This window comes from Motacilla alba, chromosome 14 (genome assembly GCF_015832195.1).
Source record: "Motacilla alba alba isolate MOTALB_02 chromosome 14, Motacilla_alba_V1.0_pri, whole genome shotgun sequence".
Lineage (NCBI taxonomy): Eukaryota > Metazoa > Chordata > Aves > Passeriformes > Motacillidae > Motacilla > Motacilla alba.
In genome coordinates this window covers 9,097,986-9,124,484 of record NC_052029.1, presented here as the reverse complement: position 1 = coordinate 9,124,484, position 26,499 = coordinate 9,097,986, and the positions used below count along the sequence as shown (strand labels likewise).

At 43.1% G+C, this 26,499-nt stretch overlaps 3 protein-coding genes across 5 annotated transcripts in view; 2 read left to right on the top strand and 1 right to left on the bottom strand.

The window, feature by feature from the left end:
* The first annotated feature begins 433 nt into the window (after window positions 1-433).
* ZP2 (zona pellucida glycoprotein 2) lies at window positions 434-6,444 on the top strand. The gene is made up of 18 exons (XM_038151339.1): window positions 434-474; window positions 552-625; window positions 801-884; window positions 964-1,058; window positions 1,841-1,999; window positions 2,323-2,367; window positions 2,616-2,780; window positions 3,185-3,281; window positions 3,364-3,545; window positions 3,944-4,073; window positions 4,212-4,393; window positions 4,473-4,564; window positions 4,648-4,772; window positions 5,029-5,218; window positions 5,474-5,609; window positions 5,696-5,792; window positions 5,879-5,965; window positions 6,056-6,444. The coding sequence occupies exons 1-18, from the start codon at window positions 434-436 to the stop codon at window positions 6,196-6,198; spliced, it is 2,124 nt and encodes a 707-aa protein (XP_038007267.1). The 3' UTR covers window positions 6,199-6,444.
* Window positions 6,445-9,861: 3,417 nt separating this feature from the next.
* On the bottom strand, window positions 9,862-14,932 carry TMEM159 (transmembrane protein 159). Of its 3 annotated transcripts, none has more exons than XM_038150864.1 (5): window positions 14,802-14,932; window positions 13,420-13,554; window positions 12,361-12,529; window positions 11,829-11,967; window positions 9,862-10,696 (listed from the first exon to the last, which is right to left on the bottom strand). In XM_038150864.1, exons 2-5 carry the CDS (start codon window positions 13,489-13,491, stop codon window positions 10,606-10,608), a joined length of 471 nt encoding a protein of 156 aa, XP_038006792.1. In that variant the 5' UTR covers window positions 13,492-13,554; window positions 14,802-14,932; the 3' UTR covers window positions 9,862-10,605. The 3 variants fall into 3 exon arrangements, with proteins under 3 accessions (XP_038006792.1, XP_038006791.1, XP_038006793.1); XM_038150863.1 differs by lacking the exon at window positions 14,802-14,932 and adding an exon at window positions 14,531-14,667; XM_038150865.1 differs by lacking the exon at window positions 14,802-14,932 and adding an exon at window positions 14,340-14,522.
* A 2,333-nt stretch (window positions 14,933-17,265) lies between these two features.
* The window catches only part of DNAH3 (dynein axonemal heavy chain 3), a 53,876-nt gene continuing 44,642 nt past the window's right edge, over window positions 17,266-26,499 (top strand). The window contains exons 1-11 of the mRNA XM_038150858.1: window positions 17,266-17,303; window positions 17,763-17,871; window positions 19,382-19,501; window positions 20,303-20,507; window positions 20,875-20,908; window positions 21,403-21,583; window positions 22,095-22,284; window positions 22,769-22,964; window positions 23,940-24,065; window positions 24,795-24,990; window positions 26,255-26,434. Of these exons, the coding sequence (XP_038006786.1) occupies window positions 19,397-19,501; window positions 20,303-20,507; window positions 20,875-20,908; window positions 21,403-21,583; window positions 22,095-22,284; window positions 22,769-22,964; window positions 23,940-24,065; window positions 24,795-24,990; window positions 26,255-26,434 (1,413 nt within the window). The 5' untranslated portion in view covers window positions 17,266-17,303; window positions 17,763-17,871; window positions 19,382-19,396. The remainder of the gene's footprint in view (window positions 17,304-17,762; window positions 17,872-19,381; window positions 19,502-20,302; window positions 20,508-20,874; window positions 20,909-21,402; window positions 21,584-22,094; window positions 22,285-22,768; window positions 22,965-23,939; window positions 24,066-24,794; window positions 24,991-26,254; window positions 26,435-26,499) is intronic.

The following is a 26,499-nucleotide window of genomic DNA, read 5'->3' as shown; positions in this document are numbered from 1 at the left end:
TTTGCTTTGTTAAAACATTTTCCTTGGTTTCAGGGATCTCTTCCCCCATGATATCTTCACCAGTGCTTCAAACAGTCCCAAGGAAAGCCACATTGAGCTCATTGGTGTCTCAAACGCTGCCATGCTGGCACAGAAAATTCCATTAAAAAAATAACTGCCAAAACAGACAGGCATTTCCCCATGAAACAGCTAACATGGGAGTAAAGGGACTGCATTATCAGAGCAAGAAAAGGATGCCTTCAAAACAGAGCAACCCCTGTTAAAGACTTAGTATTACCTTAAGACCTCCTGTGAGCCGCCCCACTCAAGGAGCAGCAGGTGCAAGTGCTCTGTTCCCTGGGCAGCAGAGAGGTGGCACCTGTGGGAGCCAGACCCAGGGCCTATAAAACCCTCCCTGGGCAGCCAAAGACCAAGCTTGTGGTGCCCTGAAGAGATGGGCTTTGAGCAGCAGTGCTGGAGCACCTTGAGGATGTGGTGAGTGTGGTTTGGGATACAAGGGGAGCTGGGTGCTTTCCTCGCTGCTTTCTCATTTGATTGTCTTTTCCTTGCAGGTTGCTGCTCCTCTTTGGATTTTTGCTGTGCTTAGCCCCTGGTGCTGATGGCCTGGGGGACCAGGATCTCTTGGGTAATGTGTCCTCTCTGGGCTGGCTGTGGTGGGGTTGTGGGCTTTGGGCTTGCTTGGAGCTGCTGCCCCTCTGCCTTGGCATGGAAGGGGCTCTGAAGGGTGTCTGACTGGGGCCTTGCAGGGTCTGTGCCTCCAGGAGGTTTTGCTGCAGCTCATGGTGGCCTTCCCTCTGCAGAGAATGTGACCTGCCATAGGCATGGGATGGAAGTTGAGTTTTCCAAAGAGCTTAGCAACTACTCCTGGCATGTGTATGTTGTTGGTATGTATTGCTGCTGCCCTGGCCCTTCCTGCTGGAGCCTGTCTGCTGCAGGGCTAATAATCTTCCACATCCCTCCTAGATGTGAGTGGTGAGGAGATCATGTCCTGTGACCACACTGTGGATTATGAGAGGCTGATACTCAGTGTCCTGTTTGTCAACTGCACCAGCCTGCAGGTAAAGGGGCCTTCATCCTGACAAGCTGCTGTGATGGAGTTAGGAGATGTTTATTTTTTTTCCCTGGACAGGACTGGGTTTAATAGGGTTTCTATTTGTAACTTTCCTTAAGACTGAGGATACTTCTGATAATCGAAAACTTTTACAGAAGAACACTTCATGTCAAAAATTGAAAAAGAAAACCAAACCCAAAGCTACTGACATTCTTTCAACTATGCATTAAACCCCTCAGCCTGCCATAAATGTTATGTTCTCCTGTGGAGAACTTGAGCTACTTGACAGGTTTTCTTTAGGGAGGTGGACCAGGTTCAAGAGTTTCAGAGCGCCAATCTGTTTAAATGTGTATTGACAGACAATTAACACCATCTGCTGATCATAGCTGTTGAGGTAGAAGTTCTAAGTGGGAGGCCAAAACCAGATGCTTTACTGGTATCTATTGCTTTTTAGTATTTGAAATACCACAAGACTCTGTTCTGCTGTTTATTAGCTTAGGTTTTTTTTTTGACAGCTGACTCTCTGGCACCTGCTACTCCTTGGAGTTTTCTTCTTGACTTCTGCAGTTATCTTTGCATTTTTTGCTCTTCAACCTAACCCTGTGCCCCCCTGCTTTTCTAGAGAGCTAATCCTTTTCCTTTGGGCTGTTCAAACATGAAGTCTCCTTGTCCTTGCACTGGTGTGAACACCTAAACCAGCTCTGGAATTAGAGTTTAGGCCCAATGGCTTTTAGGCACCCTCATGCTGTAGTGAGTACTGCATTTCTAATGGATGTCTCTTGTCTGTAGCATGGTCAGCACCAGCTCTGGTTGAAGCTGATGGTGAATGATACCATGGGAGAGGAGACAAATATCACCTACAGCACTCGCTGTGACAGCATTCCAGTAGATGAAGTCACTGCTCCTGTGTTTGCTGGTGCAACAAACTGCACCAAAGACTTCATGGCAGTAAGTAGAGGGCTGGGAGTGCTATGGTTCCTGCTCTGAGGCTTGCAAGGCAGGGTGGCTGTGTCCTGGAGTTGTCTGGGATCTGGGGAAAGCTCCAATGAGCTGCAAGGAGGTCTCTTGGCTGCATGTTCTCTTTGGCTTGGCTGTTGGCTCTTTGGAGAGCTGGTTTGCAAATGGTCATTAATGATGCACCCAGTCTGGCTCCAGTCCTGTTGCAGGGGAAGCTGATGCTGGCTGTTTACTTTGGAAGCTTTAGTAGAGATTTTGCTCTGTGGCTGCTACCCTGCAAGCCCCTGCAGTCTGATTTTCATGATGTGTTTCAGGTTACCTTCCCAGGACTCATTTCAAGTCTCGGTGATGAGCATAAGGTATGTTCCTTCCACCTTGTGAAGGGAGCTGGGGGGAGTGCCTGGGGTTTTAGGATAAACTGATCCTGATATCTCCAAGTTTGGGCAGGGACCTCTCTAAACTTGCATCTTGTTGGGAAGCCTAGTTCTGCCCTGTCAATACAGGGCTGAATGTAAAGCCTGGGAGGTGGCAGCCCTGCAGAGTGAAAATCTAATGCCTTGATGCTTCTGTGCCTTCCTTCCCTAAGCAGGGATTTCCTGCTTTGCAGGTCCCAGCAACTCCAATGTCCTGGAATCTGTCAGTTGATGATGGGACCAGAATACATCAGCTAAGCCTTGGGCAAGCAGCACAGCAAGGCTATAACTTCCTAGTTGATGGCCACAACCTGATCTTTCAGGTGGCCTTTGCTGCCACTGGAGTTGTGTCCTACAAGGTGCGTGAGGGGAGAATCGGCCCTGAGGAGTTACCCAGCCCCTGTTTGGGCAGCACTGTTTCTCCCTCCTGTAGACCTGGGGGGAAAGCATTTTCAGGCCAGGGCCAGAGCTGATGTCAGGCTGATGCACTGTTGAGCTGGTGTGGGCAAAGCTGTCACTGAACTGCCTGGCACAAGGATCTGGGGAGGCACAATGAATGGGAATCTCCAAAAGCAGAATTCTAGCTGCAGCCAGTCCTGGGAACAGCTGACTGGCAGTCTCATGATTAGCAGCTGTTTTTAGAAAGGGTGAGGTGGGAAGATGCTGCTGCTGTGAACCTGATGCAGTGTGTGACCATCTGGGGCTGATCCTATGATGGGTCAGAGCTGAGCCCTGTCTAATAGAGCTCCATCTTCTCTGTCAGCACAATGATAAGGTGCTCTACACTGTGGCACTCAAGCTCATGTATGGCCCTCCTGAGCATGGACTGACTGTGGAGTCAAGAATGCTTTGTGCTCCAGGTAATGCATGGAAAAAGCCAGAACTTAACTCCCTTTTGCTCCAGGGAAACTGATGTTATATTTATCCAAGATGCTGTTGCAGGTCCAGCAATCTGTAATGCAACACACATGACTGTTGCCATCCCAGCCTTTCCAGGGATCCTTATGGATGTGGATGTAGACAATAAGACCATCCCCATGGATCAGCTTCAGGAAAATGGAATCACTCTGGACACACAGAGAGGGATCAGGCTGTACATTAGCAGGGGAGTCCTGAAGTCCAGGGTGAGTTTGATCCTTGAGTCACAGGTGTTGGTGTGATCACACCTTCTTGGTGTTTTGAGACCCAGAGGCACAGTGACTTTGACTAAGCATCTGTCAAGTCAGTCATGCCCTGTGGCTGGCCGAGGGCAGGTGTGATTAAGATGAATGCAAAGTGACTTTATAGTAGATAGGCATCATGCAAGGCAACTTGGGTTTCCTGGAGTCTTTTGGCAAAAACAGATGGAGGTGAAAATATTCCTCTTGGTGGGGGTAGGCATTTGGCATGCCTGGAGCAATGCAAATGAGCTTCCCCTGTGGCCAGTGTGCTCTTCAGGCTTGGCTTATTTTTTAATCAGCTCTAACAGGTGCATGTGTTAAAAAGAGCTCTTGTCACACTAAGACTAACTCTTGTCCTTCAGCTACGTGGGGAGAGCTGCTCAGGACTTCAGTACTACATGTCCTCTTTGAAACTGGCTTTTCACTTCCATGGGGAGACTGTGGCAATGGTGATGCACCCTGAGTGCCCCTGTGAGAAGCACACACCAATAGGTAAGTGACTGACTCCTGCAGCTCCTCAGCATGGCTCATTGTTACACTTTGTGTTGGATTAGTTCATCTCACCAACAGCTCCTGGCAGACAGAGCTGTCACTGACTCCCATGGCAACTCATGTGAACCTCTGTTACAGCTGCTGTATGCACCCAGGATGGCTACATGGATTTTGAAATCCTTGCTGAGAGTACCACGCCACTGCTGGATTTGGATGCACTCAGGCTCAGGGATCCTGTGTGCAGGCCAGCCTACAAGTCACCTTTGAACGACAGGGTTCGGTTTCATGTCCCCCTGAATGGGTGTGGGACCAGGCACTGGGTGAGTGTGGGGCCAGGGCTGCTGGGGGTGGGGTTCAGGCATTGGCAATGCCCTCACTAATGCTGTTATTCACCTGCAGTTTGATGGGGAGCAGATTCACTATGAGAATGAGGTGAGGGCATTATGGACAGACCTTCCCCTGGGCAGGATCTCAAGGGACAGTGAACTCAGGTGTGTCTGGAAACCTCTTTAGGCCAGGCAGTACTGTATTACCCACACAACAATATGACTTACCTGCTCCTTCCCTGTCACAGGTTAACAGTCAGGTGCTCCTTCAGCAATGGTGATGCCTCCCTCACTGTAAAAGTAGACAACCTTTCCCCTCCACCTTCTGCAGTGAATCAAGGTTCCCTCTCCTTAGTTCTTCTAAGCTACCCAGGTAAAGCTGGCTCTGGGCTCCGTTGGCTGGGGAGTATCTGGAGCTTGTGAAGGGGAGGGTGGATGAGTGAACTGTTCTGGTATATGAACTTCTCCTGTCCTGGTGTGCTTCCTTTGTGCTCATCTATGCTGCTTGAAGCAGATGCCCCAAATCTGTGGCCCTTGGACAGACAGTAGCTGTTCAACCAGCTGCTGTTGAAGGTCTTGAGACCCTCTTTGCACTCCGAGTTAAACATAAATGACTTTGGCTCTTGCAGAGGACTCATACAGGCAGCCCTACCGTGAGGATCAGTATCCCATAGTGAGGTACCTGCGCCAGCCCATCTTCCTGGAAGTTCAGGTCCTGAACCGCAATGACCCCAACCTCCACCTGGTGCTGGATGACTGCTGGGCAACGGCCTCCCAAGAGCCAAGATCGCTGCCCCAGTGGAATATTGTTGTAGATGGGTGAGTGCCCCACCACACGAATGAAAGCACCTTTTCCAGTGGGTGTGAGGAGTCCCTAATTCTGCCCTGCTCCCTCTTTAGTAAGAGAGCCTCAAGTATGAGGGCCTTCTAAGTGCTGCCCTGGGGGTGCTGGGATTTGTAGGAAGAAGGTAGCCCCTCAACCTTGAACTTTAATCTGCTGCTTAAAGGAGTCAACACCAACAACCCAACCCTTCTCTATCCTGGTGTTCTGACTTGTTTTTTATTTATTGGCAGCTGTGAGTACGACCTAGACAGCTACAGAACTGTGTTCCACCCTGTGGGACGTGGTGTCAGCTATGCTAACTATCGCCAAAGGCTGGAAGTGAAGACTTTTGCTTTTGTTTCTGGTGACAAAGCCCTTCCTGGCCTGGTAGGTGACGTTGGATTTGGAGCAGGAGTAGGAGCCATTGTTGTTTCAAAATGAACAGGTGTCTCATTCATCTCATTCTGTCCCAGGTGTACTTCCACTGCAGTGTTCTGATCTGCCACCGTTTTCACCCAGACTCCCCACTGTGCATCCCAAGATGCCCAAGGCCATCTAGAAGCAAGCGAGGTAATGTCTGAGTGGATTTTAGGTTACACTGATCCAAGGTAACCCACTGCACTGCGGGGTTCAACTGTGCTGTATTTCTCTTGTAGAAAGTGGGATGGCAGCTGTGAACTCTGCTGTGGTCAGCCTGAGGGGCCCTGTCCTCCTTGTGCCAGAAGAGTGGTCTGCAGCCCAAGGTACTGAGCCAGGGTGGTGCTGGGGAATGTTGCTTGGGCTTAGTGAGGATCTGTCTCCACAAACAAACTGCCTTTCCCCTTGTTTTGCAGGGAGCACTCTCCTGAGCAAGGAGGTGTGGGCTGGCATTGCAATGATTGCTGTCAGTGCTCTCTCTCTGGCCACAATGCTGCTATTTTTGGCTGTTCTTAAATGCCTGAAGAGAAGAGCATACATGGTAAATGTGGTACATTAGTGTGCATTTCCAAATAAACTTGGAGTAGTCACCTGCTGAATTATGTTTTGTCATGTATTCCCTCTCTTGCATCTAGTTATGCAAATCAACACTGCTCATCTTCTGAATGCCTCCTTATTGTAGAGTTGTCTTTAAAAATTACTAGAGTACTTAATTTCCTGAGCATCTTTGTTCTGAAACAGACCACTGCTATGTTAAATTCCTGTTGGACTTTGCAGCCAATTTCCTTTCTTGAATTGCTTGTCATTGTTCACAATTGTGATTCTATTTAATTGGATTTTAAAAATCCATGTTGTGCCACTATCTGCAGTATGAGTAGTTCCTCCAGCTGCTCTTGTAACTATGAGCCTTGCACTGTACCTGGAAATTAAAACCTGGCTTTATTGAAATAATTTAGCAATACCCAGAACTTGTGTTAAAACTTTACTGTTAAAACCCCAAACTCCTTTGTCCTTATGGGAATCAGATGGTTACAAAAGGTCTTTGAAGGAGATACAGTAAAGCCTCCCTTTTCTGTATAGAGCAGCCCAGAAGGACACTAGAAAAACTGAAGTGACTTCCTGCTGCCAGAGCTGGTCTTCTGATGGCTGGCAGTTCCATTGGCCACATAATAGGGGCACAGGGAGTGTGTAATTTGGGGTCTCAAGCTGGGGGAGGAAAAGTGTGAGTGCAGCTAAAGCTGTCTTGTCTGCAATACTGGCAGCACTGTCTGTAGCTGTAACGCTGCACACCTGAGGTGAGGCAGCTTTCCATGCAGTTCTTATTTTGTTTTGTACATGTTTCCTTGCATAGTCAAGGAAATGAGGCATAAAATATAACTGCTTGTGACAGAGTGAAAGTGCTTTGCTGTAGTAGGAGTGTAACAGCCTTAGGTTAAACATTGTCTGGCAATTTTGTGTGAGCAGGGAGAGTGATCATCACAAGTCCAGCTCTGTGCTCTGAGTATGCAGAGTTTCAGATCAAGTCAGTGGCCAGACCCTGACACTTGTCCAACATGCTGTGCATAAACAGCACAGGCTGTGGGCTTGTCTGCCACAGCCCCTGCTTCCCTTAGGCATTATTGGAGAGCTGTTATTAATGCAATAGACTTCAGACTGCATTTTCCAAGTATTAATGTGTATTTCATGCAAAGAGCATGGCATAGAGACCATGATGGACATGATCGTTAGACATTATGCTGGTATTTAATCAAAATTATAATGGTATAAAAACAAGGAAACTATGAATCTCACATTGGAGCCACTTAATTAAAAGTCAGTGTCTGTCAGTGGCCTGATAGAAGTTAAGGTTGAAAGATTACTTAAGCTATTGTCCAGCAAACAACCTGCTATACTTAAGTCTTGTTGATTTAGCACTTGGCTGAAATATGAAGTATTTCTGCAAAAGCCAGGTAAGTAGTCCTTGATGAAGAGGGTTTATGTACTTAACTGTATGTTGTACTTACTGTATGGGCTGTTTAGCTCTTCTGACCCAAATAGGGCTGATCTTAATATTCTCTCTCTCCATCCTTCTTGTTCTGAAGTGTGGGGAAAAGATCTTTGTGTGTGTTCAGGTAGAAAAGTTTCCTTGTTTCTCATTGATGGAGTTTGAACCTTTGCTCTAGGATGGTTGGAGTTTACTAAATAATGCTACAGTGACATGTAAACATGCTAGTTAACATCCCAATAAGCTAAAATATTTCTTGTGTATCTTACATGTATGTATCTGCAGGCTTACACTAGTGAAAATATTTAAAATAACTCAGGTACCTTCAGTATGGGAAGCAGTGAGAGCTTTACTCTTGTTCTTTAATTTCTGTATTTTGTACTATTTTTACTGCCTGAGGAGGTGAGACAAAGAGCTCGCACATGGTGACAGCCATCTAGGTCAAAGAGAAGGTCATCCTTGCCTGGCTTCTGCCCCTGGCTGATATTGTTTGCCTAGGGTAAGACTTCAGATGTGGCATGTGAGAGGAGATCTGTCCCTGGTTTCTGGGAGGGTTAACTACATTTCTCTCAGGGTGACTCATTTAATGCTCTTTAGGGACACTGCAGGGGTGTTTTGAATGAAGACTCTTAATTTAAATCAAGGAACACAGGTTTGTTAATTTACCCTAGAGCTCAGCCATGTGCATTCCTTCCCTGTTCCTCTGTGTGTGCTGCTGCCTCTGTTCCCTGTTAACGTGTGTTATCTGGAAAGTTTAAGCTCATCTTACAAGTAAAAAATATTCCTTTCCTGCATTCAGGCAGAGGTTCCTCTTTTCCAACACAGGGCAGGGTGAGGTGGGGATGATGGTGCTGGCTGAGAAGGCAGAGGAATTAGGGAACCTGCTGCAGGTGGAGGCAGCATTGACTCTGCAGCCTGAGCTCAAGCAGCTGCTTCAGGAGCCATACCACCATTGATTGCTCCAAATCTCCTTAGACATTGGATATTTGGGGTCCCCCAGGCTGTAGGGCCAGGAGAGTGGCTGCCTCTGAAGGCATGTGTATGCCCAAACCAGATCTGTGAGAGCTGAGTAGGCTGAGGAGCTGGATGGGAATGGGGCCATGGGGTGGGAGTCTCCTGCCAGATTCCTGTGGGGTTGGTGGTGTTCTGCAGAAAGCTGAGCAACTGAGAAAAAGGGAGGTTGGCAGAATCTCCCCAGCCTGTCTTGCTAAGGACTTATCTCTACTGCAGTCTTTAATAATTCAAAGAATACCACCTCTGCCCTTCTTTTAAGGGGATGCCTTAGTGTCTCCAGTAAAACACCTACTCTTTGCTGACCTAGTTTTTTCTTCAGCATCTCTCAATTGAAAAACCTTACTGTAGTGATGGCACTGCAGAAAAAGCAGCTCTTGGTGCAAGGACACAGTGAGAAGCCATGAAATGACAGGCTGATAAGCATGCAAAGGTCAGGGCAGCAGCAGCAGAACTGCTCCAAGACTACCTGCAGGTAACTGAGAATTCACAGTTTTTGTTCCTGCTAAGTGCTGATGACAGAATGGATTATATAATGAAAAATTTAAAATGCAGAGGGAAATGGTTCATATTGGGTCAGACTCTGAGTGGGACTGGATTAACTTATTTTAGTGTCTGCTGATTTTATTAAGTAATGCCTCTTCCCTTCAGAAGATGAGGACATAAAGGAAAATGAGGGCAAAGGATTCAGCTGTGTCTTCATGTAAAGATTTTGAGTGCTGTAACTTCAGGCAGGTGTAAGGGCTTAATTGCTCTGTCCTTGGAGGTGCCTCCTGGAAAGCTCTTGCAGGCAGCCTTGCCTGAAGGCAGGCTGATTCTGTGGCTTTGTACTGTTTGCTGAATTAATGTGCCATTAAAAGAAAGGGCTCTTGGAAGTCTTCTGGGGATTATTCCACTCCATAGCTGAAGTGTGGGGATAGCTTAGCCTAAGAGCTGAAACTATTACCACCACTACTGTGTGAAGCACATTACAGCTCAGGAAAGCTCTGTATCCATGTTTTAGTCAAGCAGCAGGTTGGTTCATGCAAAACTAAATAAAACTAATTTACACCTTAGACATCTGCATTTCCTTTACAGGCAGGAGAAGTGGAGTAATCTGCAGTTTGTGGCGCAGCAATGTTGGCCATATATATTCAAGGAGAACACCTTAGCTCCAAATGTAGTCTTCCTAAAGCAAGATGTGAAAAATTTGTTTTTTCTGTAGAATAAAACAGACTCATAAGACAATCTGGTTAAACAAACAGCACTTTATTAAACTAAAATGTTCTATACTTTGTGCTTAAAAATATAATATTTGCAAAAATGAAAAAAGTTTAAATAACATACAAAGTTACAACTGATAAGCAAACCAGGCAATTTAAATACCTAAACAAGACCTAAGCATACCCCTGATATGATGAGGCAATGAGAATAAGTAAAATATCCCTTTGGAATAACACAACATCTAAATGGAGAAAAAAGCTTAGACCATGCCATATGACAAACCCACTTTTCCCTTTATAATGAACATAAAGCATGGGCCTGGTGTACTCATACTATTTTAACAAAGATTCTTAAGGCTTACTAATATTTTTCCACATTCAAAATGTGTTTCTACTGTTCTGAACTGTGATACTTCTGTATCAAAATGACCACTGCTATGTACTAAAGAGAGTACATTCAGAACTCCAGTATCGGAGATGTCAAATATCTCACCCCCCTTTCTGTCCACCTACTTGCTATTGACTTAACAGTACCAACTATTATTACATCCCTTTATCAAACTCTAGGGAACACTCCATCATGCACATATTCTTACCCCTGTACTGCTGCTTCTTGGTCATTCTTAAGATCCCTTTTACAGTGCCAGTGTAAGGTGTATATTGATTTTTCTCAGTTTCCAGGAGTACACAATGATTGAATGCTTAATGAGTAAACAATTACATAGCAAATGCTGGGATTATACAGCTAAGTGCGTATGGAGAAACCTACTTATTCACTCTTTCCTGTATTGGCAGAAAGATCCAAGCCAGGCTGCTTCTGTGGTAAACTTCCATTAACATCTTGCTTCCTCATCTGAGCCCTGTGTATGTGAGAAAAGAATGGTTTTAGTTCTGTTCCTCTGTAAGATTGTCTTTTAACTTTTTGCTCAAAAAAGCTGAGCAATGTGAGCTGTCCCAGACAGGTTTGTATCTGCTGCTGCTCTACCTAAGCTTCTCTCAAAAGACACAGGAACATAAAAATGGGTGCTATTATCTGTTTTAACACCAAAGGTGTAGCTAAATGGGGCTGGTGTGTAGGATGGATTGAGCACTTGGATATGCTATGGAAAACAGAAGTCTTCTGGAACTGGTGGGCAGTGTTGTGGATGTGGCAGCGTGCCCTGAAACTGGGTTTTGCACCATGCTTTTGTCACTCTGCTGCCATCTCAGGCAGCTTTGTGTGTCCTTAAGAGCTGTGCAAACACAGCTGTGCTGAAGGAGCTAACTGAGGAAGCCTACAAGAGAGCAGCTGTGAATTTTCTTCTTGCTCTTCCCTCTGGCACAGTGATTACTGTGATTCTTTCCCTGGCAGGTATTTCAGGGGGCCACAGGTGGCACTCCAGCACAGCCTGCTCCTGCCTTCTGCTCTCAGCTGCCTGGCTGAGGCAATGCTGACTGAAGCAGGCCTCCAAGCCCAAAGTCCTGAGAGGTACAACTGGCAACTTACACAGTGCAGTATCCTACAAAACCTGTTATTTTTATTTTGACTGCACTGTCCTTTTTAAGCACTGTCCTCTGCCTATCCCAAATCTACAATGAATTTTGTTCCCTTATTCTACAAATGCAGGTAAGCAGAGATAGCTAGGTTATCATGCAGGAAAAACTGCAAAAGCTTCATCTCCTACACAAAATTCAGCTTGGCACCAGGTTTTAATGATGTTTAAAGCCTGATGTTGTGCTGTGTTAGCACATTCACGTTTAAAGACCATTTGTGCTTTCTCTGTCCCAAATAGGAAAAAGGGCATGAATAAAGGCTCATGTGAATACCTATCAATGACCAGACAGCTGCAGGCTCCGTTTTAAGCCATGAGAGTAGCCAAAGCTTCAAAGCATTCAAGAAACATTGGTAAACTAAGCAACAGTGGCTCATTTAGGAAAAAAAGGAAGCAATGACTGCAGTAGCCCAGTTACAGAGTTTGAAATCAAAGCATGGATCAAGACCTCCCTACTCACCTTGATGCACACCAGTAGTTGACGAGAGTTGAAAGTGCAACGTAAGAAAGACTCAGCACTCCAGAAACTCCCAGGGACAGGGCTCCCAGGCCACACAGCACACACAGAAGGGCTATGCCCCCTATGGCTATGACAACACCTAATAAAACATCACTCTGTTACTTAAACAAGTCTATGTACAAATAGAAGAGCTGACATTCTACCATAACCCAAATTTCAAACAATTTGGGAAAATCATCTTTCTCACTCATCTGGGTAGCCTCTGTAAAAGCTATGCATGTTCAAGATAACTGGTTTAGGCATATCCTGGTGGCTGAGATCAGGAAGGAAAATAGGATTTCCCCTGTATAGACTACACTTAATTAGATTACTATTCTTGTATTAAGAGTTTTACTACTGCTGAGACTTGAGGACTACACACAGAAATCCTCAATTGCTAGGACTCAGACTTCCAGAACGAAAAATTAAAAAAGAAAAAGAGAACATGCCTTAAAAGGGAGTAGGTTAGTAAATCCATGAATGGATATGGTACCTTCCATGACTATCACACCAATGCAGGCCATTACAGCTGTTGTGACAACAAAAACCAGGAAAAATCCAACAGGAATAGCTGAGACTGCAATAAACATCAGGAGTGATAAGGCAATAAAAGGATGATCATCTAAATATTGGCCAACACGAGAATTCATAAAGGCAACAACCTGCAGATGAAAGAAAAATGGTTTAGATTTTTTTTTTAATATCTTGTCACAGATACCTTTCACATATCACTGCTACTGTAGTGAACCATAGGTAGGATAGACCTTTAGTCAGTCTGCAGCTGGAATAGGGAGCACCTCTTGCCTCTTTGTTTCAAAAGCATGGGACCTTGCTGCAAATTTAGAAAACTTCAGGGCAAATATAATCCTACCAACAACAGACAAGTTTTTCTTGGACTTCCCACTTCTATTCTTGCACAAATTATAAAAAACAACAAACCCACAAAAAAGCAACCAATCTAAAAAATAGTAAAACAATAAATCAGCCTAGCTGTAGCTTTCACTGATGTCTTGGCAACCATTATTTTGAACTGGAGACCTCTACTTGTTAATTTTAAAAATCTGCAACATTTAAAAATGCTCAACTTTTCTTTTATCCATGGATTACTAATATCTACAACCTGCTCATTTATTGAATCTAAGTACAGTGCAGGCATATCTGAATCAGAAAGTTGTTAAGAATTTAATAATATTACCAGTAAATAAAAAATCTTTTTACAGAGGCAGGCATAGCTATACACTAGAATTTTACTGTACTAGTTTCCCTTCCCTTAAGGAAACCCATATTGTAATTTTAGTTCTCTTTACAGCAGTACAACCATTTCACTAAAATGCCACTCTACTATCTCAAAGGGTTATGCCAGTAAAACACAAAAATGCAGAACAGGCTTCCCTCTTTCTTGACTGAAGGTGTGGGAGGACAGGCCTTCCCACAGGCCTCACAGCGTTCACCTAAAAAATAGGGAGTGTATTTAAATAAATCAGGGCGTGATATCCTGATAGTTACAGAAGGAGTAGCTTTATAAACACATAAAATTACAATCCAGACCCACATTTGCGTTGCTGTGGATGGTCTGCATCACAGAGTGCCATTGCTTCTGTAGTTCCTGCATTTCTTTAGACATGTTATTAATCCTCAGCCACGACCTCTTCTGAACAGCCAGTTCTCACTCTGCCATCCAATTTCCTTTAAAATTAAGGTACAATTAGTAACAGGCTTATACAGATGCTTTTTGAAAACAAAATGTTTCCTTTGTATAAAGCGAGAATGCAGGTTTCAGGTGAAGCGATACACGGTTTAAAACATTACTTTTACAAAAGCACATCTAATGTAGAGGGCTTGTCCCTGCAAGCTCTTCTGAAACTCCCAAAGCCAAGTAGCAAGATACAGGTGACTCTTACCTCCTTCCTTTACAACATTAACCCCGTGCTTACCCATCAGGGTATTCACTTACCAGTTAAAACATCACTTCTAACCCCCTGCATGGACAATTTGTTGCTATGGATTCTGGAAACTAGTAGCACACTAATGACACTTATTTCTTTGAGTGTCCTTGTGGTCAGCATCGAAAGCATACCCCACACAGCTTCAAAACTCGGTGTATTAAGGCAAAATGCTTCCAGATGCTCTGAACATACTGAATTGTAGCAGTTTCAGGGAAACCTCAGCTCAGTAATCTCCCTGAAAATTTCCAGCTGTTGTTGCAGGGCAACCCTGACAAGGGGCAGGTTAGAGGGTGCATTTTGCTGTTTGCTCCCGCGAGCAGCCAGGGCGCCAGAGTCCCTGCCGTGTCCCCGCACACACACGGGCCCTCCTGGGCACTGGGCACGGTCACACACAGCGGGCGAGCCCCGGTGCCGGCAGCGCTGGGCAGGAGCTGCCCGCGGGGCGCGCCCGAGCCCGGGCGTTACCTCCGCCACCGCCCGCGGCCTGCACGGGCACCCAGCACCGCGGCCAGGGCACAGCACTCACCCCCTCAGCACCGCTGCAGCACCCCCACGAACCAGCGCCCCGGGCGGACAGCGGGTCCCCCGCCGGTAAGGGGGGAACACGGCCCCGCTCCCGCAGCGCTGCCGGGCCGCGGCCCTCCCGCCGAGCCGGGCAGTGCCGGAGCTCGGGCTGGCGGAGCGGGGCGGCGCCGGCCCCGGCAATGTCCCCCTCACCTGCGGCTGCCGCCCGCCGGGCCGCGGCCCCGCTCGGCCGCTCGCCCCCGGCTGCCGGGCCTGCCGGGCTGGGGGAGCGCCGCCGCCCTCCGCCGCTGTCTCCTCCCCGCGGGGGCCGGGCAGGGCCCGCCTGTGGCGGCGCGGCGCGGCCGTGGGCGTGCGGCGCCCGGACCGGGCTGCAAAGGCCGCTGCTGCTTGGCGCCGGTGGCTGACGCCCCTCTGGCGCCCTGTCGTGTCCCCCTTGCTGTCCTGCCCTTCACCCCGGCCCTACCTCAGCCGCTGAGTCCGGGCACCCTCATGAGTGTCCGTCCTAGAGGTTTGTGTCGTTTTAGGACATGCAGCCTGGAGCCTTTTGGAATGGAGGGCTGAACATGAGGGTATCTGCGGTCTCCGTGCCGCAGCGGAGGCGTGCAGAGGCTGGCTCGGCCCCGGTGCCAGCAGTCGCTCCGTGGGTGTCTGTCGTGCCCCCGTCCCCAGGCTGGCAGGAGCGGAGGCAGCTCGCTGGGAGTGACGCCGTGAGGAGCGCTGGAGCAGCCGCTGTGGAGCGCCTTACCTGGCTCCGCCACTTTCCCCCGGCCCCGTGGTTGTTCCCACACGTTCACACCTTGTGCTGCTGCCTCCAGGTGTTTTGGTGCCCACGTGGCAAACCTGTTCGGGGAGATGTGCCATGTGAGGAGTCATTGCGTTAAGAATTGAGGCGGGTTTTCGGCGAAAGCAATGCGGCTACAGTGTCTCAGCATTCGGCTGGGGCTGCTCTCGGCAGCGATGCTCGGTGAGGTGTGTCGCACGGTGGTGTGGCCTGCCTGTTCCCCTGAGCCATCATGATGGTGTGGCCTGCCTGTTCCCCAGAGCCATCATGATGGTGTGGCCTGCCTGTTCCCCAGAGCCTTCATGATGGTGTGAACAGGCAGGCCTGAGGCTTCCGTGAATTCCCAGCTTCTGCTACACGGATTTTTTTCATGCTGTAAATTGCAATCAGAAATGAGTTAAAGATTCATGTTTCTTGTGCCTGCTTTAATCGTTTAATTGGTGCCGCCTATGAGAGGATTACAAAAATGGATGTTAACGGTGTCATGATTATTTTTTAAAGGCAACAAAATGAGTAGCGTGTTTCATTTGGAAATCAATGCAAAAAGAAGTTTTATGAACTATGTGGGTTAGACTTATCAGACTGTTGGAGCTCTGTGTCTTTGAGGTGCTGAGTTCAATGATCTCTGCAGATCCAGGATTTGTGTAGACAGAGGGAATAGGATTTGCATATTAACGCATGTTTGGACTGTGGGGTCTAAAAGCCTAGCACAAGATACCTGCAATAAGAGGATGGTCAGGGCAAGTGTATTCTGCTTAAGCCCTTACTGTGTTAACCTCTCATATTATTAAAGTGAATTGTGGATTAATATTCCCAGAACACTAGGGTATATCCTAATAAATTTGTTGGTTTGTATACTTTTTTTAAAAAGTGAGCACAGGGAAAACTAGCTGGCAGAATTGCAGTGTGACATAACTTAGTGATAATGGCACTATAAAGTTTAGTGGAGCTGAGTTTAAAGTATACTGGAGATTTTAATTTTCTGGCTGTTTTCACACATGCCATAGCTGCAGTTTTGAAGATAGTCTCATACTTCTTAGTAAATTATTTTCTTGCTATGCATAATTATCTCTTCTGCTAAAAATTCATATATAATCTTCCTCCACACAAAACAACTGGTTTTAATGTTTTTCAAGCAGCAGAGATAAATTATTCAACTTAGAAGGGCATGCATATATGAGCATCCGAGTTGATGTGCACAGAGGAACAGTAGTTACTCTTAACTGCTGCTTAATTGAGCTTGTCTTCATGCCAGTGTCAGCTCCAATTAGCAGGAAAATACTCATGTTGCAAACCAGCACTGAAATATTTGGAGACTTACGGCACGCATTAGCCAAGCACTGATTTTGTACCCTGCCCTGCTGGCCCGTGTTTAAAGAGCAGTGGCCAACAACAATGTTGCACTTGTAGGTGATATAAGGGCAAGACATAAGGAAAACTGTGCTGTTAACTCAGGGATATCAGCCATTCTCACAGCTCACAGAAAATTGGATGAAAAATAGCAAAGATGATGGGAAAAGGTTTAAAATTGAACTCTTGTTGTGTTGGAAGAAGATGTACAAGGCCCTTTTGAGGGTAGCTATTAAGAGACTATGCTAGATTTCATGTTGGATGGTTGCAATTCCCATTTGTGGAAGAATGTGATGGAAGACTCTGTCAGGATGTAGTGATGATTGTGAGTGGGAGGCAAGTGCATACAGGCTTAGAGGAATTGAGACTATCCCACCTGCTATATTCAGATCTTCAGGGAGTTTGATTCTGAATGGTGCAAAAGTGGTAGAGGTGTTTGGATTCAAGATTTTGACCCTTGAATTTTTTTCTTCCAATTCTTCTTAAGAAAATTTGGGTTTATAGAGCCTTTACTGCTCTGGAAGCTCTGTACAGTGCTTTCTTGCAACAGTTAGAATATCTCAGGTATCTCAGGACTACATTTTTTCATAACTTTCAGAAGTAAAAGGAGCCTGTGCAGTTCCTCATTGGTTCCACAGCTGAATCTCCCTGACCACAGCTTGGCACAACACTGAAAGGGGCTGTTTCCTCTCTGCTGGGGGAGGAGGGAATTCTGTCTCCAAGCACCAGCTATGCTGTAACTGGGGCAACCAAGCTGAGGACTGAAAGGCAGAGTGTCAGAGCAGTTCACCAAGCTGTGACAGGCAGAGGGACTGGTAACAAGGGCGCCTGCAGGTAGTACCCGCCCTTACCCTGCTCACCTGTGCATCCTGTGGATGGGTGAGGCATGCAGGGTGTCTCTGTCTTTCTCTTCCCATTCCTTTTGACTTTGGCTTATTCTTTTTGGCAATTAATGTGTGATTCTGCTGTAAAACACAGCTGGAGGGGGCCCAGGGTCCCTGGGACATTAGAAGACCACAGACAGCGGGGAGAACACTGTTGTTGGAGAAAGTGGGAAGGGCAGGGTTTAAGAAAGTGTTGCTTGAAGAATATCTGGGGGGAGTTAGAAAGATTAAGGTGAAAAGCGAGCTTGAGAACAATGGTGAAAAAAGAGCATGGAGGTTTGGAGGAAGAGAGAGTTTATTGTTGTAAACAAGGAATGTGAAAGCTGATTTTTCTTTTTCCTGGCAACTGGGATAGAAGCAGATTGACACCTTGTATAGTACCTGAAATGAGTCTCTCATTCTTTTCCAGTGCATGTAACAACAAGGATATTCACACTGAGAGAGAGGACCAAAAAATTCTAAGCAAACGGAAAAGCCAAAGCAAAATAAAGCCAACAGAGAGCCCGAGTCTCCTGAGGGTAAGTTCCTTCTGCAGTGACTGTGAAAGATCAATAACTTTGTCAAACCTTCAGATGCAATTGGCCATTACTGGTGGTTAGTGGTTTGGTATTGGAAGTTCACTTATTAAAAAACACATGTTCTTGTTAAATGTTCTTTGGACTTAATCCTTTATAACATACTTTTTATTAAGGATTTCTTTGTTCAAATATTAGGTGTTTGAAAGGTTACTTGGCATATAAGTCAGGAGTTGTTTTAGGATGAATGATGGCTTTTTTAATGACTCTTGTACCTTTAAGAATGAATGAATGGATATGCTAATGAACTGTGTCATTTATTCATTTTTAAAGTACCCTAAGGCCCAGTCCTTTAGTCATTAATCAAGAGGAATTCATGCTCTCTTTAATGAGTTATGTCTGACAGTAATAATGTCTTTATTTCTGTGTGTGCAGGCATGCTGAGGAATACCAAGAAGGTAAACCAAATCAGTCCTTTCTCAAACTTTATTTCTAAATGGGCTCTACTTTGATATTGAGGGGGGCACAATTTTGTCTGCTAGAATCTAGGTGCCAGCAGCCTCATTTTTCAGTGATACTTTAGAAAGCAATAACCATGTGCTGAAAGTGTGTTAAAATTATGTAAAAAGAGATTATATCTTATTCAAACATAATTGTATTGGGTAATAACTTCATCTTCCATTGTGATATTTAACTCACTGGTGTTCAGATACAACACACTTCCACCTCCTTTTTCTCATAGTGTCTCTATGTATTCAGGAAATTGTTCCTTGTCAATCTCCTAAACAAGTTTGATTTAGGAAACTCAGAACAGACTATGGGTGAGGCTTTGGCCTATGCCAAGGAAGGTTGCCATTCAAAAGCATCTTAAAACACTGTGAGGTTTCATAATTCTGTGAATATATCCTGACAGAACTTTGTATGGCATCCTGGAGGCCATCTCAAAGTATTGTCACCTTGAAGAGGTGAAACATAATCCTAAAACATGTCAGATATTCTGACATTTGTAGTACAACACTTTGCAGAGTACTTGTGAGCAATTTGTTCTTCCAGCAGCATCTTGGTAATAGCTTCTTGTATAATTGGCTCCTTGTAGACATTAAAAAAATCTAGAGGGTTTTTTTCCCCTCCCCAGTAATACAGTTCCCACAACTTGGATTGTTTCACTGTCTGGTAGTATTTAATATTCTAATGTCCAGAGTTTATACCATTACAAACTCCATGTGGAGTTTTTAGTATAATTTAGTATCATTTTAAGTAGTTTTAATGGATATAAAAATAAGATTTTTTTTAAAGTGGCATTTACTGGTGTTTAGAAGTTTTATAAAATGACTGCAAAAAAAATGGTTGGATGGGGGACCCACCACAAAGAATGGCTGTTTCCTTAAAATTTGACAAGTTGCCATATGTAATTTTCCATGAAAACTAAAGGACTCTGTTCCTTCTTCATTAAATTTTTTTGAAACAGAATATTTAATAAATATCTTTGAAGTTGCTTTTCATTTCTTTCTAGTCACAAAACAATTCCATGTGCAATATGAGTCGTCGAAAACAGTCAGTGAAATCATCATTGCAGCACACACCTGCACCTGCACCTGCTTCTGCTTCAGATGCACCTTCAGACTCGTGTGAGGTATGTGCTCTCTCCCCTGCTGTCAGAGTATGCACACATTCCATCTGCTGGCAAATTCCCAGCCTTTGCAGCGGGGTTTAGTGGGCATGGTGGTACTCGGTCAAAGGTTGAACTTGATAGCCTTGGAGGTCTTTTCCAGCCTTAATGATCCAATGATTCCAAGTGTATTCATGATTGTATCTCTTGTACTTTTATCTCTGAGGGTGTTTTGAGACATGCATCTCATGTGCATGTGAGAGATCTTGGTTAAGTTCAGACATCAGGACTGATGAAAAGTCCATCAATAAGTCACCTCAGAAAACACGGAATGAGCAGATGAAAGAAGTCTATTACAAATCCTTACTGTGATGTGACAGAAAGACAAGAACTGAATGTGTTAACTTGTACTATTCTTCAACTATTACAAAGACTGAGTGTTCAAAGTAGATAGGTAATTAACAAAGGCCTAAGGGATAGGAATTTTCTAAATCTAAGCAAATGTAAGGAGAAGAAAAGAAGCAAGATAGAGATGTGGGGGAGTAGAAAGAACTAGATGATGTACTGTCTTCTCTTATTTATTAAAAATACTTTGATTATGCAAAAAAAAAAAAAAAAGCCTGAGTACGACTGAAGTGTTCTGTAAAAGTATCCTTACTCATGTGGAGAGCACAGTGATCTAAAATTAGATCGGTGGTCAAATGCATGTCTGACCTATGTATTTGCTTTTTCTACTAATTGATGTTTAGTCCTGTTCTAGCCCTAAGAAGGCTTTTAAAATTACTGTGCTTCGTAAAACTTTTGGTTTTGTTTTTCCAATTTCAGCTCGTCCTTCAGAAAACCCGTTATCCTCCTTTGATGCAGGAGTCATCATGGACTTTGGCAGCTCCGTTCAAAGAACAGCAACACTACCGAAGCCCAAGTGACTCCATAGCTAATAATTACACTCCTACTGCACAGGATTTAAAATTAAAAAATATTAAAAAAATGAAGTCCTTTTCAATGATAGAGATATCACAGCCTTCACTGTGTATCCATATTTGAATGTGCTTATAAGTTTAGGCTGGCTTGTTCTGTGCATTGTTACCTGTAATTCTTTATCTGCCAAAGCATCATCCCTGGAAAACATCACTAATCTCTAATCAACACTTACAAGCTTATCACCTGAGAGTCAGTATAGACAAATTTGCCAATGCATGCATAACCTCAATAAATGTTTCACATTTACTAGTTAGGTTCATCCCTCCAAAAAATCACATGCAGTGCTTCTGTGTGACATTGTCTTTTTTTCTTATTTCATGACGTGATTAATTATCTTAGCTCTGTTTTTCACCAATATGAAATATCTTATTTGAAAAAGATGTCTGTATATGATTTTTCCTAACTGAGATTTAAAGCTGCAAGGAAAAAGCGGCGATGGAGTTCTGACAGGTAACGAACTGTAATGTTATAAAGACACAGATTATTACAGTAAATCTGGTTTCAGTTGTGATTTAATATTTCTTCTTACTGTGTTAAACATCCAAGCATGAGAAGTTAAGGCTCTACAAAAAATGTATGTGCATCAAGACTGGCTTTTGTGTCACAAGATTTTAGTAAGACAATCACATGAAAATACATTATGATATTGGACAACCTAAATAACTGTCCTAGTAGGTTTGACTCTGATAGAGCTGCTCATAAAATACTGCCTGGCTGAATGATACTGGGCAGCTGTAAGGTTTGCATGCTTGCATCCTTTATGTTAAAGTAGTATATTGTATTGTGCAATTTTTATGAGAGTTTTTTTATTGAATAATTGAAATACTTCCATAGATCATGCTTGTCCTCAGTGTAGCACAAGTGGTTTATATAATCCTTGTCATCTGTCCTTAAACATTATTGTTTCTTTATTCACTAAACTTGTATTCCTTTTTTTTCAAAAGTACTTTGTTAAAGAGTGTGAGTCGCATTTCACTGAGTGTACCTGCTCATACACCAGAACTGCATGTCATAAATTATACAAACAACCAGCCACTGACCCCAGAAGAACAATTTGCTCTCATGGATTTACATGAGAAGGAGATAAGTAAGCGAGAAAAGCTACCTTCAAGTGATGATTTAGAGGTATTTATATAATTTCTTTTTAAGGTGAAAGTAGCAGCGGTAATCATCGGCAAGATATCTAGAAACTGTTTACTAAAAGGTAGCTGAGAAAAGCAGGCAGTACATGAGGATTAGGAGATGTAAATACCCAGTGTAGCAAACTGCTGTTAAATATTGTCAACTCCTTTTTCATTTGTTTGTATCCACTCTGATTTTTGTTGTAATGGGTTTGCAAGTTAAGTATCTTCCAAAATTCTTAACCTCTCATGTTGTTTTCTAGTACTTTTTTGATCAGTTATTTAATATGCTGAACTGAGTTCTAGTGGTCTGTGTCCATCAACACCAGTGGAGGTATTGGAAAGATGTCAGTGCTTTAAAAGGAGCACAGATAGATACCCAAAATCCATTCTATTCAAACACCTTTCAATTACAGAAAAGGCTCAGGTGATAGAAAAGCTACAAATACATTGTAGTAATTAATTATCTGTCACAAAATTCGTACAATGAGCATAATCTTTTAAACATTTTCTAGCGGTACTGTCACTACATATATAATGGAGTGCGAGAAGACATGCTGGCACCTCAGGATAAGGAAGTGATGAATAAAATTTTAAAACATATTCCAACTCACATTCTTCTTAGCCCAGAGCTGGAGGAAATCCTGGCACGTTTAAAGGAAGAGATTAGGAAAGACTATCGTATCAGCCTCATGAAAGCCATTGGTAAGACTCACAGTCTCTGAGCAGTTCCAACTGTGTAGACATTTACTGCACTATGAAAGCATATCTCCTTCTGTTCTTAGCATTCTGTGGAGAATTCCTTTGGGGTCAGTAGAACTACAGTAGATCTCCGAGAGAAAATAACCTGTGATCATGCTATACAGCATTCAACAATTTCAACAAGTATCTATGAAACCTTACATCCCATCAGGTGGAGAGATGGAATGAAAAATTGTTTCTCCTGTCTTCTGTTTTTAGAATAGGACTGATTCTCTCTCTTTTTTCCCCTTTAATAATTTCAGAGTCAAATTTGTAATTTGGTTATTGTGCTGTAATTTATGCTAAAAACATACAAATAACTCTATGGCTATGTTAGTTTTAAATGTGCAGAACTCTACTTCCTCCTGAACTATGAAGATATCCTGGTTTTGAATGTAGGTTTAGGGTATATATGCAGTCTAACCATGATGTATATCATTTGTTCTAGTTGATTATGTCTTGTTGGATCCAGCTGAGAGGAAGAGACTCTCTATTCAAAGCACCCCACGCCCTTTTCCCCGGAGAGTGGTCTGTGCACCAGTCCCATGGCACAGCTCTTACAAAGAAACAAAAAGTTGGAATGAGAGGAATCTGTTCATAGTGAATTCAATGATGCCTACTTTGCAAGAGCTCTGGCTTTCTCAGTAAGATGGCTTGTTCATAGGACCTTAATGAAATGTAGCATGTTTTAATCTCATGATTTGGTTAGAGTGCATCTGCTGACTTCTATACAGAGAATCCTGGGGGAGCCACTAGATAGAAAGTGACAAAATATGTCTGTTTTTTAAATAATTCTGTTTTTTTGAACCTCTAAGGATTTCAGCATAAAATGATTGTTTCCTGCAATCACTGAATGAACATATGTTACATGATGTGAAAAGATCATCCCCTTTGTTAAAAGGTGCTATGCCTAAATTAAGATCCAGTGCTCAAGTAAATGGTGATTTGGAATTATCATCCTGGTTGCTTTTATGAACAATATTAATTATTAAAACCGAGTGTCTTTCAAATGTTTGTATTTGAAATTTGCCCTGGGAACATTTGAAATTTGCCCTGGGAACATTTGAAATTTGCCCTGGGAACATTTGAAAATTGAGATATGTTATCCTAAAAATTAAATATGGTAATTAGTAATTCTGAGAGCTGTTTTTGCATTTGAGAAACATTTGCAGGAATTTAAGCTTGTGTGTTACAGGCTGTGATATATACCATGCTGCTGAAATGCCATTGTTTTTCCCATAGAGTAGTCAGGACAGCTACTTAATAATATGGAATAGAAGCAGTAGGTTTCATTCTGTATGTTCTTTAATGACTGGATGCACTAATGAATCTAGGAAAAGGAGAAGGCAATTTTAGCAAAGAATTAAGAGTTTTAAACGCAGCAAGTACAACTAAAATTTGTGAAACCCTTTATGTTTGTTCCTAGAAAAACCCAATCAGAGATAGAAAAACCCAATCAGAAATGCACTTGCTGGACAGCTTGGCGATGGAGTGATACTTATAAATGAAACTACATTTTTAGTGTTTATAACACACTTGAGGCCTTCCTGATTCTATTTCATGGATGTATTTTTTTAAACAGTATTCCCTAAGGATCTCCTCTGTGTTCCCTTCCCTAGGTACAGCCACCTGCGGTTTGTCCGCACTGCAGAGGTGCTCTGTGGCCGCCTGCCGCTGCTGCCCGCGGAGTTCGAGGACATCGTCCGAAGGCACTGTGTGGAAGCTCGGGATATCCTTCAGCACAAGTCAGTGCCAGCTCTGGGAGCTCTAGATAACTAGAATATCTCAGGGTCTGACTTACATCAAGGCCTGTTTTTAAAACAGATCTTAGAGCGAGATGACAGCAGGCCCAGCCACAAGGCTGCCAAGAGAAAGGGGGGAAGAGCCCCCAGAGGAATAAACACTGGGACACTGTCAGAGCCTTTGGAACTGCAAGAGTGCTTGTGCAAGAATAAATAGTAATAAACTATGAATAAATGGAGACTGGAATTCAGAAGGTTTCTAACCATGAGAGGAGTGGAGTCCTCTCATGTATCTGTAAAAATGGTGATGGAAATTTTTTTTGTTTAATTATGGATGTCAGTCAATTTAAGAAAGAGAATATATGAGACACATGATGGAAAGTGTTTGCATTCTGCTGCCTGAGATATCTTCCAAACTTGTTTCTCATTAATGCTAATAATTGAATATTTTTTTCATAGTCAGTAAAACAGTATAATTTACTATTGTTTTATCTATTACTATGAATTTAAACTAATCATAGTGGTCCATTATAACAAGCATCCTTAGCTTTGAAACTCAGGTTTCCTCTAAGTCCTGGAAGGTATAAGTTTGTTTGATATCTAACTATCAATTCTCTTCTAGCCCTTTGGATTTTACTCATTCTTTGGGCAATTTCTGAGTTTACATTTCGTTGCAAGGAGCAAAGACTAACAAGCCTTTAAAAACTTTGTCTCCATATTATTTCATTGTAGGTGGATTCCAACTTGTGCATCTATTTTTATTGATCAGAGACATATGTGGCTTCATTTTGCTCCTCAAAGGGACTCTGATTCCTCTGAGAAAGTTGAAAGCTATTTTAACTCTGTGGCAGCTCTAATGTCATTACAATTGCGTGAGATGGTTATTAACTCCTTGGAAGATCTTCTTGCATTTTTTATGATCCATAAGGTATGTGCTGTCAGGTATAGGTATAGTTTTCTGTCTTACATGGAGATAGTTCATATAGCCATAAAATCTAGTGCTCTTTGAAGGCTAAAATGTCCTAAATGGTTCTTGCCTCCATAAAAAAAATGGCTGTATCCTTCAAAGGCTTGTGTATATTCAGTGGATTTTTTACATGGTCAAGAACTGCTTGAATGATCACTTGGCAGGTCTAGGGTTACAAGTAATAGTTGGTAGCAGATTTCAGCTCAGTCTTGAGTGAGTGTGCATTTATTTTAATTTAGTTTAGTTTTTTTGCAGTTTAATTTTATTGGTCTTGACCAGTTACAATATTTCTCTGAAAGCACAGAAATAATCTTCTTTGAAGACAAAAGTGTGCACAGTCATGTGTGTAATCCTTTGCAGAGGTGATTTATGGGTGTGCTGTCCCTGTCTATACTCAGTGAGTGCCCTGTACTCTTTCAAGTAATGCTCAGAATTATAACAATAGCCATTACACCATGAAAGTTCTTACCACTAAAGTTGTTTCTTTGATGAAATGAGTTTTTTTAAATATAAGATCACCCAGGACCTACCTTGATAATACAAAATGAACAAATATGGTGGGATGGGTTAAATACTGCATTGCAGAGGATCAATTGAATCACCTGCTTGATGTAATTTACTGTCAGACCTTGCACTAAGCCTTGCCACTAAGCTTTGCATCTGGATGATGATTGTGTGGCTGATGGTTGGGGTTTTAAATTTTTTTTAGTTTCATCTGCTGGCTTGGTTTGGGTTGGCTCTTGTATTTGTTTTTGTTGCTTGTTTTGTTATTTTTTTATTTATTATAACACCTGCATTAAGAATCTAGTAATGGAGTAGGACTCCATTATTGTACAGGCAATTTGGGGGTAGTGCACTTCTTACTCACCATACATTTAAAGGCAATTAAAACTAAAATTCTGCAATTTATTTCTGATAGATATTATAGATAACTTTTTAAAAATAAATTTTGTTCTGTATGATAATAAATAGTGATGTACTTCTGTTATTTAAGAGAAAAGGCAATTAGGCTTAAATCCAGTTTCTTAATTCTAGCTTTTATAGATTCATTTAGGAGTCAGCACCATAGGATCTTGTTTGAAACATCAGGTTTTTATAAGTATCAGGGAAGATTATCCCATTGTTGTTGGTTAGTCAGGATATTTGGGGAGTTTGAACAGTTTAAAAATTTTTATTCCTATAGCTCACTTCCTTGTTCTGTAAATTTTTCCTTCTTTTCCCTAAGGATGGAAATGACTTTAAAGAACCATACCAAGGAGTGCAGTTCTTCCTATCTCAGATACTCATAGTCAAACTCTGTGTGAAAGAGCCTGATATTGTCTTTGAGCCACCTTTGGGAGCATGTTGGGATTTAATCAGTCATTGCTTTCAGAAGATCCTGCAGAGTGCTGAGGAACTCCCAAAGGTGCTGGATAAGTTATAGCTGCATTCAAAATACAATATTAATAAAAACTATCTATAATATAAAAA

Bases quoted from the DNA above. Each gene is read 5' to 3' on its own strand.
- ZP2 (XM_038151339.1), top strand. From the start codon at position 434: ATGGGCTTTGAGCAGCAGTGCTGGAGCACCTTGAGGATGTG. The intron at 4,773-5,028 runs GTAAAGCTGGCT...TGGCTCTTGCAG, and splicing joins AGTTCTTCTAAGCTACCCAG to AGGACTCATACAGGCAGCCC. The intron at 5,966-6,055 runs GTACTGAGCCAG...CTTGTTTTGCAG, and splicing joins AGAGTGGTCTGCAGCCCAAG to GGAGCACTCTCCTGAGCAAG.
- TMEM159 (XM_038150864.1), bottom strand. From the start codon at position 13,491: ATGTCTAAAGAAATGCAGGAACTACAGAAGCAATGGCACTCTGTGATG. The intron at 12,530-13,419 runs GTGGGTCTGGAT...TTTCATCTGCAG, and splicing joins CCATCCACAGCAACGCAAAT to GTTGTTGCCTTTATGAATTC. The intron at 11,968-12,360 runs GTACCATATCCA...ATGTTTTATTAG, and splicing joins TGGTGTGATAGTCATGGAAG to GTGTTGTCATAGCCATAGGG.